Source organism: Dama dama, chromosome 14 (genome assembly GCF_033118175.1).
Source record: "Dama dama isolate Ldn47 chromosome 14, ASM3311817v1, whole genome shotgun sequence".
Lineage (NCBI taxonomy): Eukaryota > Metazoa > Chordata > Mammalia > Artiodactyla > Cervidae > Dama > Dama dama.
Genome location: NC_083694.1, coordinates 71,923,411 through 71,942,055, shown reverse-complemented (window position 1 = coordinate 71,942,055; position 18,645 = coordinate 71,923,411). Strand labels below are relative to the sequence as shown.

The following is an 18,645-nucleotide window of genomic DNA, read 5'->3' as shown; positions in this document are numbered from 1 at the left end:
TTATCATCATCCAAGTAGCCTTTTCCCTGTCCTATTCACTGTTTTTATTGACAACTTGGATAAAAGATCATATACTTCAGGTTTCATCAATAATGCAGCATGACATAAAGCTCGCAGGGGGACTGGTAGCAGAAAATAAAAATGTAAAAAAAAATCCACTGTCAAAAAAAGTTAGAACAAATTAAGTTAAAATTAATTATGAATAAATACAAAGTTGTCCATACGGGAATGATCTGACTTCCAGTCATTGGGAGTTGCAGAGCTGTAAAATGGTAGAATCCAGATGCCTCAGTTTTCAGACGGGCTTATTAGTAGCAGAGGCTTTTTAGATACTGTCCGAACCAGTAATGTCATATGACTGACAAAAGCAACTGTAGTTTTAAGCTACATTAGTGAAAACATACTGTTCAGAATTAGGAGGGTCATCATCTCACTGATTTTAAATTGATCTGGAACATCGCATTCATTTATGGATACCACAGTCAGGATGGATATTGACATATATTCCAGAGGTGGGTAATTATGGCAACATAGGGCCTTAAGATCATGTCATCTGAAAAACTTTTGAAGGACCTTGAAATATTTTATTTGGGAAAGAGAGACAGAACAGCTGTCTTCAAATATTTTCAAGGCTCTCTGTGCACAATGAGGAATACAGTTGCCCCTCAGTATCCGTGGGGGTTAGTTCCAAGACCTCCCCAGACACCCAAATCTGAGGATGCCCAAGTCTCTCATATAAAGTGGGGTAATATTTGCATATAACGTGCAAATCCCCCTGCATGCTTTAAATCATCTTTTGATTACTTACAATACCTAATACAATGTAAATGCTATTTAAATAGTTGTAAATACAATGTGGGTTTTCCCTGGTAGCTCAGTGGTAAAGAATCTGCCTGCCGAGCAGGATACCCAGGTTCGATCCCTGGGTTAGGAGGATGCCTTGGAGAAGGAAATGGCAACCCACGCTGGTATTCTTGCCTGGGGAAATCCCATGGACAGAGGAGCCTGACAGTCTACAGTTCTTGGGCTCATAAAAGAGTCAGACATGACTTAGCATGTAAACAACAACAAAATACAATATAGATACTATGTAAATGGTTGCCAGGGCCTGGCAAATTCAAGTTTTGCTCTTTGGAACTTTATGGAATTGTTTTCAAATATTTTCTGTCTGGAGTTGGTTGAAATTGCAGATTCTTCAGGGTGTGGGGTTCAGTGGGCAGGGCACACACAGCAAGCACACCATACTTTTTCACACATCCTTTGTCTACCTTTTGGTTTGCCCTTCAGTAGAATTGTCTTCTCTCCAGTCATTTATTTGGTAAAATCATGGTGACGTTTTGAATCCAGTTAAAGGTCAATATTACTGTAAGAAATTTGTGCTTAATTTTGTAAGACTAAGCAGAAATGTACCACAGTATTTTCAGTCTAGACAATATCATTACATGTTTTTGGTTATAAGGAGCAACAGTATATTTCCAAACCATGAGCTCTTTTAAGTCCTCTGTTTATTCTTTGAAAGTTTCTTATTACCTCTTTCCCCCCCCAAAATTTGGTAGTTAGCATTTTTTACTTTGACCCAGTTTCATTTCAAGCTAGGAGTCGGCCATTTCAGTTTATGAACCCATTGGTTTATTCAGCATTTATTCTTCCAGATGCCTGGTGCCATACTCATCTCTGGAGATCTAGAGATGTACCCTGTCTGCTGGGACTAAATAGAAGGAAAGAGAAAACTATAAATAGATAATTGGTTGTGTTACATGTGCACTGGTAGTGGGAGGTATGAATTTATAACACAGGTATTAAATTTAACTTAGTATCTGTTTTTAAACTTTAGATGCAAACTATTTCTTCCTTTGTAGGTCCTTTCCCATGTGATATATGTGGTCGCCAGTTTAATGACACTGGAAATTTGAAACGCCATATAGAGTGTACCCATGGTGGAAAGAGAAAATGGACTTGCTTTATCTGTGGAAAATCAGTACGAGAAAGGTGAGGAATTATCTAAATACCCAGAAAAATCCCAGTACTGTTATGTAGAAATGATCAATGAATATATTTTACAAAGTTTAAGGTAACATAAGATACTTGAATTATGCTTTAATTTGAAACTTAAGGATAAAAGAAATTACATAAAATGTTACGGAAGGTGATGTGAAGTCAGGATTTTCAAATTTAGATGGTGAATTTAACAAGAGACATCATTTTGTCTCTTTCTGGAACCCCACTAAATATAAATTAAAGGTTGTTTGTTCAATCATTCATTCATTCATTCATTTTGAAGACATAAGCTACAAAGACAGTGAGACAGGACAGCAACAAGAGCAGCCCAGGTTTGGAGGCTCAAAAGCAGTATCAGTGGGAACTGACCTAGCAGGTCTGAGGAAGACAGATACCAGAGCCGTTATGGAGAAATGGAGAGCCTTGTCTCCTTGCAGCGTCCACAGAAGGTGTGGGAGCCGGCGGGCCCAGAGGCCTCTGGAACCAGGGTGAAGGGCAGGCGGAGTAAGGAGCAGGAGAGTCAGAACTGCTCTACAAGTGAAGTCAGAGCCGTGGGTTCTCCTCTGTCCCCAACCAGGCCTGCTGCTGGACAGCCACCCTCCCGCAGGGGCAGAACTGCGTGGGGTCACACAGTGGGACACAGCAGGGAGCGCCAGACACGGCACAGTACGATGTGCTGCTTAGTGATGTGTGCTACACGGGCAGTAAACAAAGACAGGAAGACTGACTGACACCGCTGTTTCTGGGAGGGACGTGTGGGAGAGGAGACCAAGGAGAGCACGTGAAAGTGTTGTAGTGACGGAGTGTTCTCTGCCTCATCCTGCATACCACACTCTTCTTAAACCGTGTGCGTATTACTACTCTCCAGTATAGAGAAGTTCATTATTTTAAAACCATTGAAGTGACACTTTCCTCAAAGAACAAATGGGTACAACGGCAGGAAACTCAGTATGCTACATTTATATGAAAAGTTGTACTTATGAGGTTAGTAAAACATAAAGTATATCTTATACATTATAAATTATTTTTTCCCTTAAAGGTCTTTCTGTAGAAATAAAAAACAAACAAACTGAGAAGGAAAACAGCCTTTCCATCTTTTTACCTGTTAGGGTCTAGGAATAGTTTTCCTGGTGTTGGTGGGCTTGGTGGGGGAGACCCCCTACTGCTGGAGCTCTGCCTCCAGTTCACATTCACCTTCATGCCCACGGGACGTGGGGCTGAAATAAAACCAATGGTCGTGACAGGCAGAGGCCTGCCATGGTCAGACATACCGTGCTTTCCTTTCTTTCCCCTCAAGATAACTTTGTCTGCCCTTCCTCGTCCTTTAGTTTATGTGTGTGGGGAATCTCTGAATGTTAGAGCTGTAATATAACAGTGGCGACACAGTGACCCTCCACGGTTGGTAGGACTGGAGGATTTAGGACTGGCAACAATTAATATCCTTTACATGGTTTCCCTGTGTAACATTGCCATCTGGAAATGGCAATTGTCTGTGAAGTTTTCTCTGGCTTAAAACATTACTTTAATAAGTTGTGAGCACATATTGGAAAGGAATAGTACTGATAAACTGGATTTCTTATATATTGTTAAACTCTATCCACTAAAATTTAACATCAGTTTTACTGAATTGTCACTAAAATTCAGTAGTGACAATTGAGCATTTTTCATTTGTATGTCTTAGAAGTTTACATAAGCTATATATTAAATCTTTGAGCAAACCACTAGCAAAGGAAGCCAAAGCTAAATTATTTGCTTTTTTTAAGAAGAGAGACATAATAAACATGTTTGTATACTGGTGCAACTAATCCAATAAAAAGCAGAAATGTTGTAGGAAAAGGGGAACAGTTGACATGTTAGCTTTAACAACTTTCTAGTAAGCTTTCTAGAAATCTTTGTTTCTGTATTAGGTTGGCATTAAGAAATCTGTAGTTGCATATTTGTAGGTATACTTTTTTTTTAAAATACAGAACTACTTTGAAAGAACATTTGAGAATCCATAGTGGAGAAAAGCCTCATCTCTGTAGTATCTGTGGACAAAGTTTTCGTCATGGAAGCTCATACAGGTAGGTCAAGCCATTTTCCCCCTATATTAAGTAAGATAAAATTCTATTTCCATTTTATACTCTCTTTTCTTAACATTGTGTTAGTTTTTTGATGAATTAAGACATGTTTTGACGTTTGCGATGAAGCAAAGCTGTGCAGAAAACTTTATAGACTTTTGCCTTTTCTTTATGCCTTTTAATATTGTCTTCATTCTGTAGAATGAAATGTTAATATATTTCCTTATCACTAAGAGTAATGCTCTACTGAGTCATTTTTATTTAAATATTTCATTACTTTTCTTTGAATTAAAATTCGTGAAAACTCTGGAGTTCTAAAGTTGGTGTATTTTTTCAGTCCTAATTATCAAAGAATGTTTTTGTTACAAAAATATGACAAAATTGAAAACTCGAGGATTCTCAATTTTAGAAACTTTTCTGAAAATAAGTTGTAACTTAAGTGATTATTTTTACAGCTGAATGCTGACTACTTTTGCAATTTATGAAAAGTTGTTTTTAAATGAATAAATAATAGATGACTACTTATTGTGAAATATGTATACAATTTTAAATCTTATCAGTGTTCTCAGGATTTTAGTTTTTACACTATTTATTATTTCCTGTTTTTAAGTTTAAACAGAATGCTGATTTTACTGATTTTAGTCATAGCAGAATCAACACCTGTTTTGACAGCTTGAATGGAAAGGCTGTTCATTTCACTAGGATGTATACAGATGGAATATTGTGGGGATAAAAATAGCTCAAGTTAAATGAATCCTAATTGTTATCTATGATAACCTTTTATAATCTGTTTCTGGGTGATTATAAAATGAGCCACACTTTATTTGGTTGGTGTGAAGGAAAGTAGTGATGTGTGACTGTCAGAAAGCTGATTCCCTATCGGCTTTGCTAAGTTCTCAGTTGTCAGTGCGTAAGTGGTTCAGTTGTCCAGAATAGGACTGATTCTTAGTGATTTGCTATCATCACACATCCGTCGCATGTGCACTTACCTTGTTTGTCGATTCTGATTCCGTCCCATTCAGTCCTGCAACACCGGCTGACACCCCTGGACGTCCGGTAGGTTCCCAGAAGCAGGTTAGGAGCCTAACATCAGGAAGGAATATCATCCAGAGGTAGTGGAGTCTGTGCAGATGTTGAAGTGCAGCCCAAAAACAGCTGAGTGGGAGCCCTGGAGTCAGGTGTGAAGTGGGAAGGCCCCTAGAAGTCAGAAATGGAGCAAATAATGATGGGTGAGCGTGGTTGAGTAGCAGCCCAGCTCTCGTTATTGAAAGTTAATCAAGTTTTTCTCCTTCCTTGTCACCAGTGTCAATGGGCTTCATTTTTTTTTTCTTTATAGACTTCACTTACGAGTACATCATGATGATAAAAGATATGAGTGTGATGAATGTGGGAAAACGTTCATTCGTCATGATCACCTTACGAAGCACAAGAAGATACATTCAGGTGAGGCTCATTTTGTAATGATTTTTCCAGAGCACCTGAAAAACCACACCATGATTGTGCTGGCTGTAATTTAAATAACTTGGTATATTTGGTCACCCCTTTGTAAACAATGCTGATTATAAAAGCTATTTTTAAAAAGCATCTTTTTAAGTTTTTTTAAGCATCTTTTTAAAAAGAGACATAATTTTGTGACATGTTTTTTTGGTCTCTGTAATTTTTAATCATTTGGTTACCCTTTATGATCACAAACTGACTTTTAAAATTTGTTTTAATCAGATTCTCAAAATTTGCATTTTGCATATTATGTGGATATGTGCAGTAATTACCATTGGCACTTTTTTGAATGAAGAAGTCAAGATTATATTTCTCATTTTAATTGGATTTGAAAGAAGCTAGCAAAACTTAGATCCTTCAAGAGTGTTATTGTAATTGGGGTATTGGAAAGTTTATGTACCAGTGAATTTTTGAAACCCTATCTTCGGAAGAGCACCTTAATAGACCTGATCAATTTCAGATCTTTATTCTGTATTTGTTATTTTTATACTCTGGGGATTTCTTTCATATTTTCCTCTCAGATTGATGTTCAGGAAGTGCTAAGAGAGCCACCTTTATGAGCACAATGATGAGAAAGAGCCATCTCTCTGAGCCCAGTAGAACAGGTGATTATTATTATTATTTTAAACATAATTTAAATGGAAAGTGTACAGCAGATGTAACGTTTTCTTAAATGATCCCAATGAGGCAGGTTGCAGTTGTTATTACCATCTTTAATAGATGCTAAAGGTCTGATAACTTTTTCATTGGAATTATGCATTTCTATTTTCAGGAGAATTTTAAATTTCTGATTCTAGAAGTCACATGGTTTGATGGCACACGGCTGATGAGACTGATTTTTAAAGAGCAGGTCTTTGTAATTGAATATAAGAATAGAGGTGACAAATTGGACTCATCTAGAATTTTCCTTTATGTTTGTATTTTGGCTCATTGCAAATGTAAGAAATCCCCACAGATGAAAAATCTTTAAAAGTAAAGTATAAAGATCTGAAAATGTTCAGGTCCTTTTTTATAAAAAGTAAGACAGCCTCATCTTGATTTATTGTATGTTCATTTGAGGTGTTTGATATCCAGACTTATATATTCCTAAAAAAAAAATCCTGAGTTTTGAAGTCCTTTCATTATCTTACCCTGTTACACTGAAAGTCAAGATTTGAAGTCTGCAGCGAAAGGCTACTGATTCCTTCTCCAACTGGGGAGGAGGATTCACATTCCTAAGAATAAGTACAGAGTCACTGAAGAAAGATAAATTTGAGTATTAATATGAGGCAAACAGCCCAGATAAAGGGTGGCTTTACCTTTCTGGTATCTATTTTCTACCATGGTATCTTGCTGCTGGATAATTTGTTTCTGGGGATAAAAAAGATTGGCATGCATATTATAACAAAACTATTTGGGTCTTTTTTTTTTTTTTTTTTAAATATTTGGGTCTTTAAGGTGAGAAGGCTCATCAGTGTGAAGAATGTGGAAAATGCTTTGGCCGTAGGGATCATCTCACTGTCCATTATAAAAGTGTACACCTTGGAGAGAAGGTGTGGCAAAAGTAAGTGAAAAGGCAAAGTTTCTCATCATCATTACCTTGGATAAAGCGAGGTTGGAGAAAAGTTGTCTCATAGTGTTTTTATTTAATCAAGGATAGGTTAATCAGTGACCTTTCTCCAGCTTATCTAGCTTCTCTGCAGATGTAAAGGAATTGAATGTAGCATAATTTTTCATACTTGTTTTCAGTTGATTCAAACACTAGGAGATGGTAGACATTGAAGTGAATGACTAATATAAAATTGTGGCATTCTTTGGGGATTTCATTTATATTTGGTTGCAGTAGCTCTTGGAGAGCTAAGTATAAATGAACATATTGCCTACATTTTGTACTTAATATGACAGCAATTATTGGAAGCTGTTGTCAGAATTTAGATCCCTTTAATGACACTGATAAATGGTACTTTATTGGAACGAGGCATGTACTTCCTTTGAACATCAACTTTTTAATACAATTTAGATATCCAGGCTTGATAACTTGGATTGTGTGAGTATGAGATGTTACAAGAATTCATGTTCTTGGAGTAGGTATTTGGAGCAAATGGTCTAAGGTGTCAGGAAACTCAGTGTAATGCTGACCTAGATAATCATGGAACCAGAATATATCTCTTACATGTTCTGCATGGGCTGCTAGGAGTGGGTCTGGAGTGGAGCCTTATGATCATTTCCACGGTGCACTTTTGTAGTCAACCCCCACTTACCCATCTCATTGATTTTTTTTTTTTGGTCCGTATGATTTTTCCTTCTCATTTTTAAGTAGAAAATAATAATATAAAAGTTTGATGATTTAAAGCTTAAAGTGGTTTAAAGTTGAAAATCTAAAGATATCTTTTTATAGATTATTTGTTGAATATAACTAGAGGAGGAAGAACCAGAGTTAAGGTTGATGCTTAAAAAGTATTTCCGTGTTCATTTGGCGTTCTCTGCTTTAATAATGAGACAGTTATGTATGAAGTTATAACTTATTTTCACTATTAAAACACTCAAATCTTTTCTTTTCTTAGATATAAAGCAACCTTTCATCAATGTGATGTTTGTAAGAAAATTTTTAAAGGCAAATCAAGTCTGGAAATGCATTTTCGGACACATTCAGGTAAAACCTAATGGATATTTTATATATATATATATAAATATATATATATAAATATATATATATATAAATATATATATATATAGTGTAGTTATTCAGAAGTGATAAATGGATGTTTATACTTTGTTGTTCTTGGTGAAATTGGTTTTTAAACTGCCAGTAAAATTTTTACTTATTAAAATTGGTGTCATGAATGGGCATTAGTCTGATCATTCTGTCCCATATTATGTAAGCTTCAATACTTTTGAATATTATTTTGTAGAATTTGGGAACATTTTTTCCATAGGGAATTTATTTAACTTTCAGTTCTCATTTTCTCCTTTCCTGGTTTTTTATGGTTCCTCTATATCTGCATGGCTGTATGAAGACATTTATTTTATTTCCTTATCTTTTAAAAGAATAATTCAGATATGACCTTGCTATTGCTTATCAAATCAACCATTGTATGGTTTTCCTTTTTACATACTCAGTTGTGATGTATAGGTAGTTGTAGTAGAATGATTCACTTTAGCTGCTTTCTAGGACTTGAAAGTGAAAATGAAAGTTGCTAAGTCGTGTCCAACTCTTCGCGACCCCATGAACTATACCGTCCATGGAATTCTCCAGGCCAGAATACTGGAGTGGGTACCCTTTCCCTTCTCCAGGGGATCTTCCCGACCCAGGAATCGAAATGGGGTCTCCTGCATTGCAGACGGATTCTTAATCAACTGAGCTATCAGGGAAGCCCTTTCTAGGACTTATCATTTTCTAAATCTTTCCTTTTTTCCTTTGGCAATTCTACCATATTTTGAAACATAGATTGTTGGATTTTTTTCCTATAAGTTGTCATAGTTCTTGTTTTACTTCTCATGTAAATGAATTATTTTTAAAGCTTTCTTTCCTTCTTTTTGGGCTTCCCACTTAGTCGGTAAAGCATGTGCCTGCAATATGGGAGACCTGGGTTCATTTCCTGGGTTGGGAAGATTCCCTGGAGAAGGAAATGGCAACCCACTCCAGTATTCTTACCTGGAGAATCCCATGGACGGAGGAGCCTAGTGGGCTACAGTTCATGGGATCGCAAGAGTTAGACCTGACTTAGTGCTATCTTTCTTTTCCTTCTTTTTAAGAAAGAAATCTATTAATACATTTATGGTTGTTTGCTTTATATTTAGGTTGGAATTTGTCAATTTGCTGTTCTGGAAGGGAAAATAATTTATTTCATATTTCTCATATTTAATGAGAATTGGAAATAACTGAATTTGGGCAATTTTAATAGCATAGAGTTACAGTAAAAAGTCTATTACTGGAACTTCTCTGGGTCTGGTGGTTAAGTGGTCCCCATGCAAGGGGCCTGGGTTCGATCCCTGGCCAGCAAACTGGGTCCTGCATGCCGCATCTAGGAGCCTGCATGCTGCAGCTAAGACTTGACACAGCCAAATCTTTTTTAAAAATTAAAATAGAAAAAGGAATTTGTTGCTGATACAGTACTGTGTTAAACATAAAAGTACATCTCCCTGAAAATGAAAAAGTCATAATTTGGGGGTTACATAAATAAGAGTAAGAAATGAGGAAGCTATATTAATGCTATTCTCAATGCTAGTTATAAATAATACACCTAATAAACTCATGATTTGAAGGAGATAGTTAAAAGTTAATTTGAAACCACGGACGATTTAAGAATTTTAAAACTATAGGAATTACCTAGAGGAGAGTTATTAAGGGCTGGCTTTGTAACTGCATTAAGTTTTTTTAAAACATTGATTTGTTGTAATTACTTGATAACCAGTGATTTGGAATTCTCATCTCTGGATATCTCACAGTTGGTTAGAGTCAGAGACAAGTGCCTCTGCCCATGGAAAACTAGGGAAATGAGCTCTGTTACAGATTTTAAGACAGTACTTACGGAAGTTATGAAATGAGATGGAGGAATCATTTGAAGCAGAGGTCCACCTACTTTTTTGGTAAAGGACTAGATAGTAAACATTAAAGGTTTTGTGGGCCCAACATTCCAGATCACAAGCACTCAGCTCTCTGTGGTAACATGAAAGCAGCCACAGACAAGGTATAAATAAAAAGAATGTGACCACATTCCAAGAAAATATTAGTTACCAAAACTGTCATTGTGCTATTTGTCCCCTCTGTTGCTTAATGCTTTTTTCCCTTGTCTTCACTTCCTTGTAATTGTGAAGTATTTTTATTACCCATTTTCCCCTTAGTTTGTTAATTGCATATTCTTTCAGTATTCTTTTAGTAGTCACCTGTAGATCACAATGTGTGTTCTTAGATGATTAGATGCTATCTCAAGTTAGTTCATCATCCCCTTTCAGGCAATTCAGAGATCTTAGGACACCTCATCTCTCTCACCCTTTATGCATTGTATGTGTTTTAATTTTACATATACTTTAAATGACATAAGACATTATTGTTTTGTTATTTTGCTTTAAATAACTTGTATTATTTATTTTTACTCTTCACTCCTTCCTGCATTACCATTCTTCGACCTGGAATCATATTCTTTCTGCATGAAGAATTCCCTTTTGTGCATATCTGCTGGCACCAAATACTTTTAGGTTTTGATTTTCTGAAAATGTTTTTATCCTTTTTACTTTATGAAGAACATTTGGCTGACTGTAGAATTTATGTTAGTGGTTATTTTTCTTTTAATATTTTAAATGTCATTTTTTCCTCTTTGACCTCCAGTTTTTGTTGAAAAATATGCTGTCAGTCTTATTGTTGCTCAGTTAAAAGGAATTTCTTTTTAATTGGCTGCTTAAGATTTTTCTTTTATTTGTTTTTGATAGTTTTTTATAGTGTGCCCAGATGTGCTTTTTTTTCTCTTTTGTATTAGTATTTTTTGAGATGTGTAGAACTTACTGCGTCTATGACTTTATGCCTTTCATTTAGTAAGATTGTCAGCCATTTTTTCTTTCAAATTCTGCTTCTGAAGTATACTCTGTTTTCTTTCTGGGGCTCTGGTTATATGTATATTAGACTGTTCACTTTGTCTTGTGTATCTCTCATGAAAGTGGCTTCCAGTACAAGCTTATGATGTTACAGCTCTATAAGGTGAGAAGAATGACCCAAGCTAAAATGTCAGTGTTAGTAGGGCTCCATTTCTTTCTGGAGTTGCTAGGGAAGAGCCTGTTCCCACTCGGTTGGATTATTTATTGACTTCCAGGAGTAGGACTGAGGTTTTAGTTTTGTAACTAGTCGTAAGTTGAGATCTTCCTGGCTTCCAGAGGCTGGCACATTTCCTGAGTCACGGCCTCCTCTTCCTGTTTTCAGAACCAGCAGTGTGGGTTTGAGTCCTCTTGTCACAGCTGTCTGACCCCTTAATCTTCAGTTATCACCGCTTTTAAAGATCTGTGTGATTAGATTGGGCCTACCTGGTTAATCTCCCCACTTCAGGGTCTTTAGGCTTAATCATATCTTCAAAGTCCCTCTCTCCATGTAAGGTAACAAAATCATTCCTTTTGGGGATTAACCAACCACCCTGGCTACTTTAGGAATTTATAATGTTAATAGGAAGGAATAGTAGGAAGTCTCCAACTACAGTGTGAGAATCTGACTCAGGGACAGTCGAATACTGGCTTCCCTATTCTAGATCCTGATCAACTCTCCTTATTTTAATCTCAGGCTGTAGACACCAGTATTACTACTTCTTGTTCCAATCCAAAGACCCAGGTTAATCAGAGTTGCTGTTTTAGTTTTTATCCTTCTTGATAGGAAGGCATCAAATGCTCTAGTTTTACAACTTCTTTAGGGGCTATAGTGAGAGCAAGCCTTAGTACCAATAGCCTAAGTTTATCAGGTCCTCACCGTGAGCCAGTATAATGCTAAGCACTATTATGTACATTTCTCCTTCAGTCCTTTCACCAAGTCTGTGAGGCAGGTACTGTTAACAGGTGAGGAAATTGTGCTTGGAAGTTGGGGAGTTTGCTCCAGGTTTGCCTGGTAAGTGGTACTGCTAGAATTCAAACCCAGATCTTTCTGATGTTTGACTTCATTCTCTTTACCAGTTACTATACTGTCTCCACTTTGTGATAGCATGTATTAATTGCTTTTATTAATTTCTTGTAAGTATTCACATGGAAAATTTACTGCTTAATTAATATTATTGTCTTAACTGAATGTATTTTACAGTTAATTTCATTTGTGTTCAAACAGGTGAAAAACCATACAAGTGTCAAATTTGCAATCAATCTTTTAGAATTAAGAAAACTTTAACAAAACACCTGGTCATTCATTCTGATGCCCGGCCTTTCAATTGTCAGCACTGTAATGCAACATTTAAACGGAAGGACAAGCTGAAATACCACATTGACCACGTTCACGGCATAAAGTCTCCCGATGATCCTCTCAGTGCTTCTGAGGAAAAACTTGTATCCTTGCCGGTAGAGTACTCATCCGATGATAAAATCTTTCAAACAGAAACAAAACAATACATGGACCAGCCCAAAGTCTACCAGTCGGAAGCCAAGACCATGCTACAGAACGTGCCTGCCGAGGTGTGTGTCCCCGTGACGCTGGTCCCGGTGCAGATGCCCGACACGCAGGGGGACCTGGTGCGCCACACCACCACCCTCCCGCCCCCCACGCACGAGATCTTGTCACCACAGCCGCCGGCCGCCGATTACCCTCGAGCCGCCGACCTAGCTTTTCTGGAGAAATACACGCTTACTCCTCAGCCTGCAAATATAGTTCACCCAGTCCGACCCGAACAGATGCTGGATCCTAGAGAACAGTCTTACCTCGGAACGTTACTGGGCCTTGATAACTCCACTGCTGTCCAAAACATGTCTAACAGTGAGCACCATTCATGAGCAAATCCAAACATTCCACAGACTTCTTCAGTGGCTATGCGCAATGGTGGCCTAGCGCTGACGGCTTTTAAATTAGTGGGGCTGCTATTTTTTCATTTTCTCTAGTTTCTCAAGTCCTCAGAAGCTTTTCCAATCAAGAAAAATATGTATCTCTGTTTACTGAACATATTTGAATATTTCGACCCATTTTGAGGTATATAATATTTGAAATGGACATTTTGTGATTTTTTTTTTAAAAAATTATTTAGTGCTAATTTTTAACTTTTAACTCTTTAACTTTTCAAAACTATCAGCTGTTGACATTATGGGGGTATTTGTTTTTAAACATCAGTGGAAGTTTTTATTCTCCTTTAGTCTCATTCCTCTTTTCTCCTTTCCTCATCTTCCAAACAAGTGTTAAGGAACATGTAGCCTTTAAGAAAGAATGTAAGAGTGTACTGATAATTGCAACTGTTCCTTATCCTGACTTAAGTTTCATGATTATTTCTTCCAGATTTTTAAGAAATGAAATTAGGAATTTGAATTTATAAGAAAGTCTTGGGATAGATCTGTGTTGTTTTTTCATCTGGCCATAATTTCAGTTTATCACTATTCTTTAGTCTTTTGACAGACTCAAGACCAGAAAGCTTACTAATGTAGGATTAGCTTGTTAAATGAAATGTAGAACTGAAATAATTAATCCAAATGGTAGGTTTTTGCCTGTGCTTCAATTAGTATGAATAAGAAATGCAAATACAGATGTAGACAGTAAAATATACAAGTTGAAAATGTGTTAAAAGCAAAATATGGCAGTTTTAACTAGATATTTTTTAAAGTAAGTTTACCGTTTGTATTTTGCCATTTATTTCAAAAACATTAACAGTATATCAGCATATATCATCATCTAACTAATTAAAATTCAGTTAACAAGCCACTTTTGGTCTCATTTACCTTGACCAGCTGTAACTCTGGGAAATAGAATCTAGAGATTTTTGTTTAATGATTAGAGCTGGTGCCAAACAAATTATAAAATTCTTGTCTAACTGAACTGAATGTTTATTTACTTTAATTAGAGGGAACCACTCCTTGTATACCAATATACATGTAACTTAGATCTTTATTTTTGCTTTACACATAACCCTAATGTCTGTGATTATCCTTAATTTTTATTTTTGTATGAGACAAAAGTTGAGGACTTGGTAAAAGGAAATAGCAGTTGGAGCAAAACCTCACTGATTAAAATTAAATGAGGAAAAAGTCAGTCAAAATTGTGAAATACCTTAAAGATGTGCACTTTCCATACTCTGAAGTCAATTTAAACTTAAACTAGGATGTTTCCTAGTGGAGCTGCTTGAAGGATTAAAGACTAGGCAGGGTTGATTTATTATTAGCATGTCATTATGTAAACTACTGGAAAATAGCAATTTTAAGAGTTTTCTATTTCAGTTTTGTTTACACTCCTAATTGCTTTAAGCACTTTTTTTTGTGTAAACTGTAAAGTCTGGCCCAGCCCTTGTGAAAAAAAAATCACAAATAAAATAATGAAGTTTAGTGAAAAATTTTAACCACTTAATAATGTGGAAACTTGTTTGCTGAAGCACTTAAGAAATAAAGGTACTTTGCAGGAATATATTTACCAGACTAGAGGAAATTAAAAAAAAAAAAAAAAAAGTTGAGAATTGGGGCAGTTAACCAAAGTAGCTCATATAACTAGTAAAGCCAACCTGAGTTTTGCCTCATTTGTTGAAGTTTGGTTATAATTCTCCTATGACTGATAGATACAAGCAATGTATCAATATTCTTTTTAAAGCATTCTTACTTTTGTGTGGAAATGTTGTGTCTAGGGTACTTAACATGATAGAACTTGACTATATGAGGTACTATTATTTTGTCTTTCAAACTGACTTTTAAAAACATATCTCTTTATGATTTTTATCATAAAGACTTACAAGAGTTTTAACTAAAAGACTTACTATGATGAAAAGAAATCATTTCTAAAAATGTACCCTGCCTTGAATATAAAACAATGTAGAAAAGTTTGGACTTACACAAAGGCAAATAGTATATATGTGTATGTGTGTGGTATTATTATATGTTCGGTAGCAGAAAAAGAGGGTGTTGCATTTTCACATTCAAAAGAATACTTTGCTTTTGAAGGTATTGACTTTAGGGTTCTTTTAATAATAATCTCCTAATGCTTTAAATATATAATTTGATTGTAGGAATTGGTTTACAGTATAGAACTTTTCTTGAATACATCTCTTATATAAGGTGAAACATAATTATATTTACTTATTATTGTAGATAACTTAAACTTGAAAAGTAGTTTACTGTTTTATAAAATGCTTTCACAGTTATCTCATTTAAACCTCATAGCCAGCTCTGAAGTAGAAAGGGCATGCTGTATTCCCATGTTAGAGATGAAGAATCTGAGGTTAAGCCTGCATCGTTAATAAGTGGCAGAGCTACTAACAGGCGAAGAAATAGAGCATTAATGAATGCTCTCCAGGTGCCAGGCACTGCATTTTCTCATGTAATCTTAAAAACAGTCTGGGAGGTAGGTGGTATGATTCTTATGAAGAAATAGTCTCAGCGGGCAAGCAAATCTGCTGCCTCTAATCTCCAAATCAGAGTATAAGAAGTCTTACAGTTGTGAAAACCTCATGGATTTGGGCAAACTGAATGTATATATATAAGTTTTTGAAGTTGGCACAAAAAATATGAAATGAGGCCTGCTCTTTTCAGTTAACTGTTTGTCACATTTGATTTGGAGTATTTGGAACAAATGCTCCATTAACTCTAAAATCCATGAATTCTGTAACTATACTTAAAATTTTGAATCTTGCAACTAAGGTCAGCCTCATAAAGAATTTTTTATTTTATGAGCATAATTTATTGTTTTAAATTAATGTTGTAGCTGATAGCAGTTAGCACTTATGTAAATTGAATAATTTATCAAATGTAGAAATTTGTTAACCTAATCCATTTTTACTTAAATGCGCCAAAGATTTTTAGTAGGTTTTAAAATAGTTTAAAAGAATTTAAATTCTTTGTTGTTTGAATAAATATTTGTCCAAAGAAGCACAGTTGAAGTCCTAGGATTATGGATTTTCTAAAAAAAATCATTAGTTTAAATACTAAGATTAAGTGTTTGTGTTTATATGTATTAGAAATAAGAACAGAAGAAAATACTCTGGGAATAGTCATACTGACAAACCAATTACAAGTAAGAATACTCTGTTTTCCTCAGTTTAATTAATTGAATGTTATCTTTTAAGTGGACACTATTAATTGCTAAATAATACTAAGCTTATTTTTTACACTACACTATTAAAATAATTTTGCCTTAGAATTTTTTTTAGGACAAACTGAAGATTTTTTTGTAACAAACCCCACCTATTTTTTTGCAGCCTAAAATACCATTTAAGATTAGGGTTTATTCTTCATGCCAGCAAGATTTCACTAGCTATGAAGGCAGTGATCTTTGCATACTGTTAAGTAACTTAGTCATTTATTGAAGAGGAGTAGCAAAAATAGGGTTTTAAACTGGTGCTTTATTAAGTGACTTCCTTTAAAGTGATGGTACATCATGAAGTAGGTACACTAATAATTTTCTGTCAACCTTAAAATTGTCAAAACATCTTTGCAGAGTGAGTGACTATAAGCTATTAGTTAAGGGCTAGTAGGTATTTAAATATCATTCATTGCTTTCACTCTGCAATTGACAAACGAATTAAAGACACCATTAACTGGTGTGTGTCCGTGTAAGTTTGCGTTCCCTTCTGGCAGATCATTCTGCTGTATCATTGGTGGAAAGTCAGATGTGGAGCGTCAGCTCTGTGACAGTGTCCTTTCGTCCACGCCCAGTCATCCCTGGATTGAATGCTTCGTGCCTTTTCAGTTCGAGGTAGCAATTTGTAGTAGCTTGGAGTTGACTCTGCTGGCTAGATTGTGCTGGTTAATAAACGATTGTGGTTGTTTTGTTATTGTTATGAGTCTTGTGTTTGTGTTGCCTGCTGGTCAGGCAACAGTATTTTTTTTTTTTTTTTTTTTTTTTTAGATTGCTTTATAATTTTGTAGGGAAACTGGCATCAAGTACTAGTATGATTTTTTTTTTAATCTTTACTATTGTGGCCTTTCTAGTTACTGCAAAGCCACTCCTGGGCCTGTCTCTAGATGCTCACTAGAAGAATCTGACAAGTAAAATGAGCAGTGTGTCTGCCTCTCCATCTCCTCCCATCTCCCACCTTTTCTTCTGAATAATCCATTACCAAACCACCCTGCTCTAAAAAGCAGCTTCTTTTCTCAGTTTGCCTAAAACTGAGCCAGAGGTGATGGTTTGAGATGAGTCTCTAAAAAGCAGCAACATCCTAGCCAACTGACAACTTGAGTTGATGAACTCAGGAAAAATTAGGACTTTTGAAGTCATACGTGGATCATTCTAAGATCAGTGCCAAATTTTAAATGACTCAAAATGTATTTTTTAATAAGGAGCAAGTCGCATTTCTAAAACCTGTAATAGTGTTAACGGTAAATGTCACTTACTATTAGGCTGAATAATGGATAATGTGAGAATAATTTTCTAGTAATTTCTAGGAACCACAGACAATTGTTTTTAGGTCCTCCCCTTTCTTTTGCACATTCCTCTCTGTAAAGTCTATAGTGGATTTTTGGGGAGGGGGGACCATTCCCTGTTTCCTCAAAAATTATTTCTACTTCAGGTACTTTTATTCTGGACTAGTAGCATGCTTTCTGTGCTTCCTCTTTGGCAGTGGCCTTAAGAAGGCAGAAGTAACAACAGTAGGTCACGTGGAGGATGAGGGGAAGGGCTGGTGGAAGGAGGATCTGCCCTGTATTTACTCTTCATCTTTCAACTTGCTGTGCATTGATCTTGAGTCTTTGACTGTTGAAAAATCCCCAAATAGTTTGAATTGAGCCTCTATAGCCATTCGTATAAAGAGAAAATAAGAATTATATTCAGAGAATAGAGGTTATACAAAATGGATATGTCTTTTTGTTCTGCTTTTTTCCCCCTAACTTCTTAGGTAAAGAAGTAATTTTGGTGCTCTTATAACTGCTAGAGATTGTAAAATATGTCTTGAATGAAGAATGTGCACACTTATTGTTATCTCACCCTGCTTGGTATTCCTGCTTTATGATTACACAATTTTTATTCCTTGTTAACAATCAGACTTTTCTTATCCCTGTGGATAAAACTGTATTACAGCTGATGAGTGAGGCTGCCAAAAATGAGCACAGAGGTGGGCACTTGGATTATGAGATTTATGATGTACATTAAAGTGGAAATGCCTTTGAACCCTGTTTCCAGTCTCCAATCTTAAATTTTGTTTTTAATCATTAGAACTTTTAAAAGCAATTACAAAGAAAAATCTAAAATACCGAGATTCATTATTTTGTCAACTGTGTGTAAAGTATCTTGTGAGTTTTATAGATATTTTGACTGTCTTGTGTTTCCTGAATACCAATGTCTTTATAGAAAAATTCAGTTCTCTGTGAAGACTAGGAAGTGTGTTGTATGCTGAATTAGTTCTTTGTGTTGTTTTGATATTTAAATAAAGTTCTTTGGTCCTAATAAAGCATGTCTAGGTTTTATTGAACACATGTTCACAGCATGACAATGCACAGCGCCCGGCCTGCCTCCTGAAAAAGTGAATGAAAA

At 35.8% G+C, this 18,645-nt stretch overlaps 1 protein-coding gene across 1 annotated transcript in view; it reads left to right on the top strand.

The window, feature by feature from the left end:
• ZBTB41 (zinc finger and BTB domain containing 41) overlaps window positions 1-18,562 on the top strand; it is a 33,646-nt gene extending 15,084 nt beyond the window's left edge. The window contains exons 6-11 of the mRNA XM_061161071.1: window positions 1,860-1,989; window positions 3,966-4,061; window positions 5,395-5,501; window positions 6,993-7,098; window positions 8,099-8,187; window positions 12,331-18,562. Coding sequence (XP_061017054.1) covers window positions 1,860-1,989; window positions 3,966-4,061; window positions 5,395-5,501; window positions 6,993-7,098; window positions 8,099-8,187; window positions 12,331-12,986 — 1,184 coding nt within the window. The 3' untranslated portion in view covers window positions 12,987-18,562. The remainder of the gene's footprint in view (window positions 1-1,859; window positions 1,990-3,965; window positions 4,062-5,394; window positions 5,502-6,992; window positions 7,099-8,098; window positions 8,188-12,330) is intronic.
• Window positions 18,563-18,645: the final 83 nt, after the last annotated feature.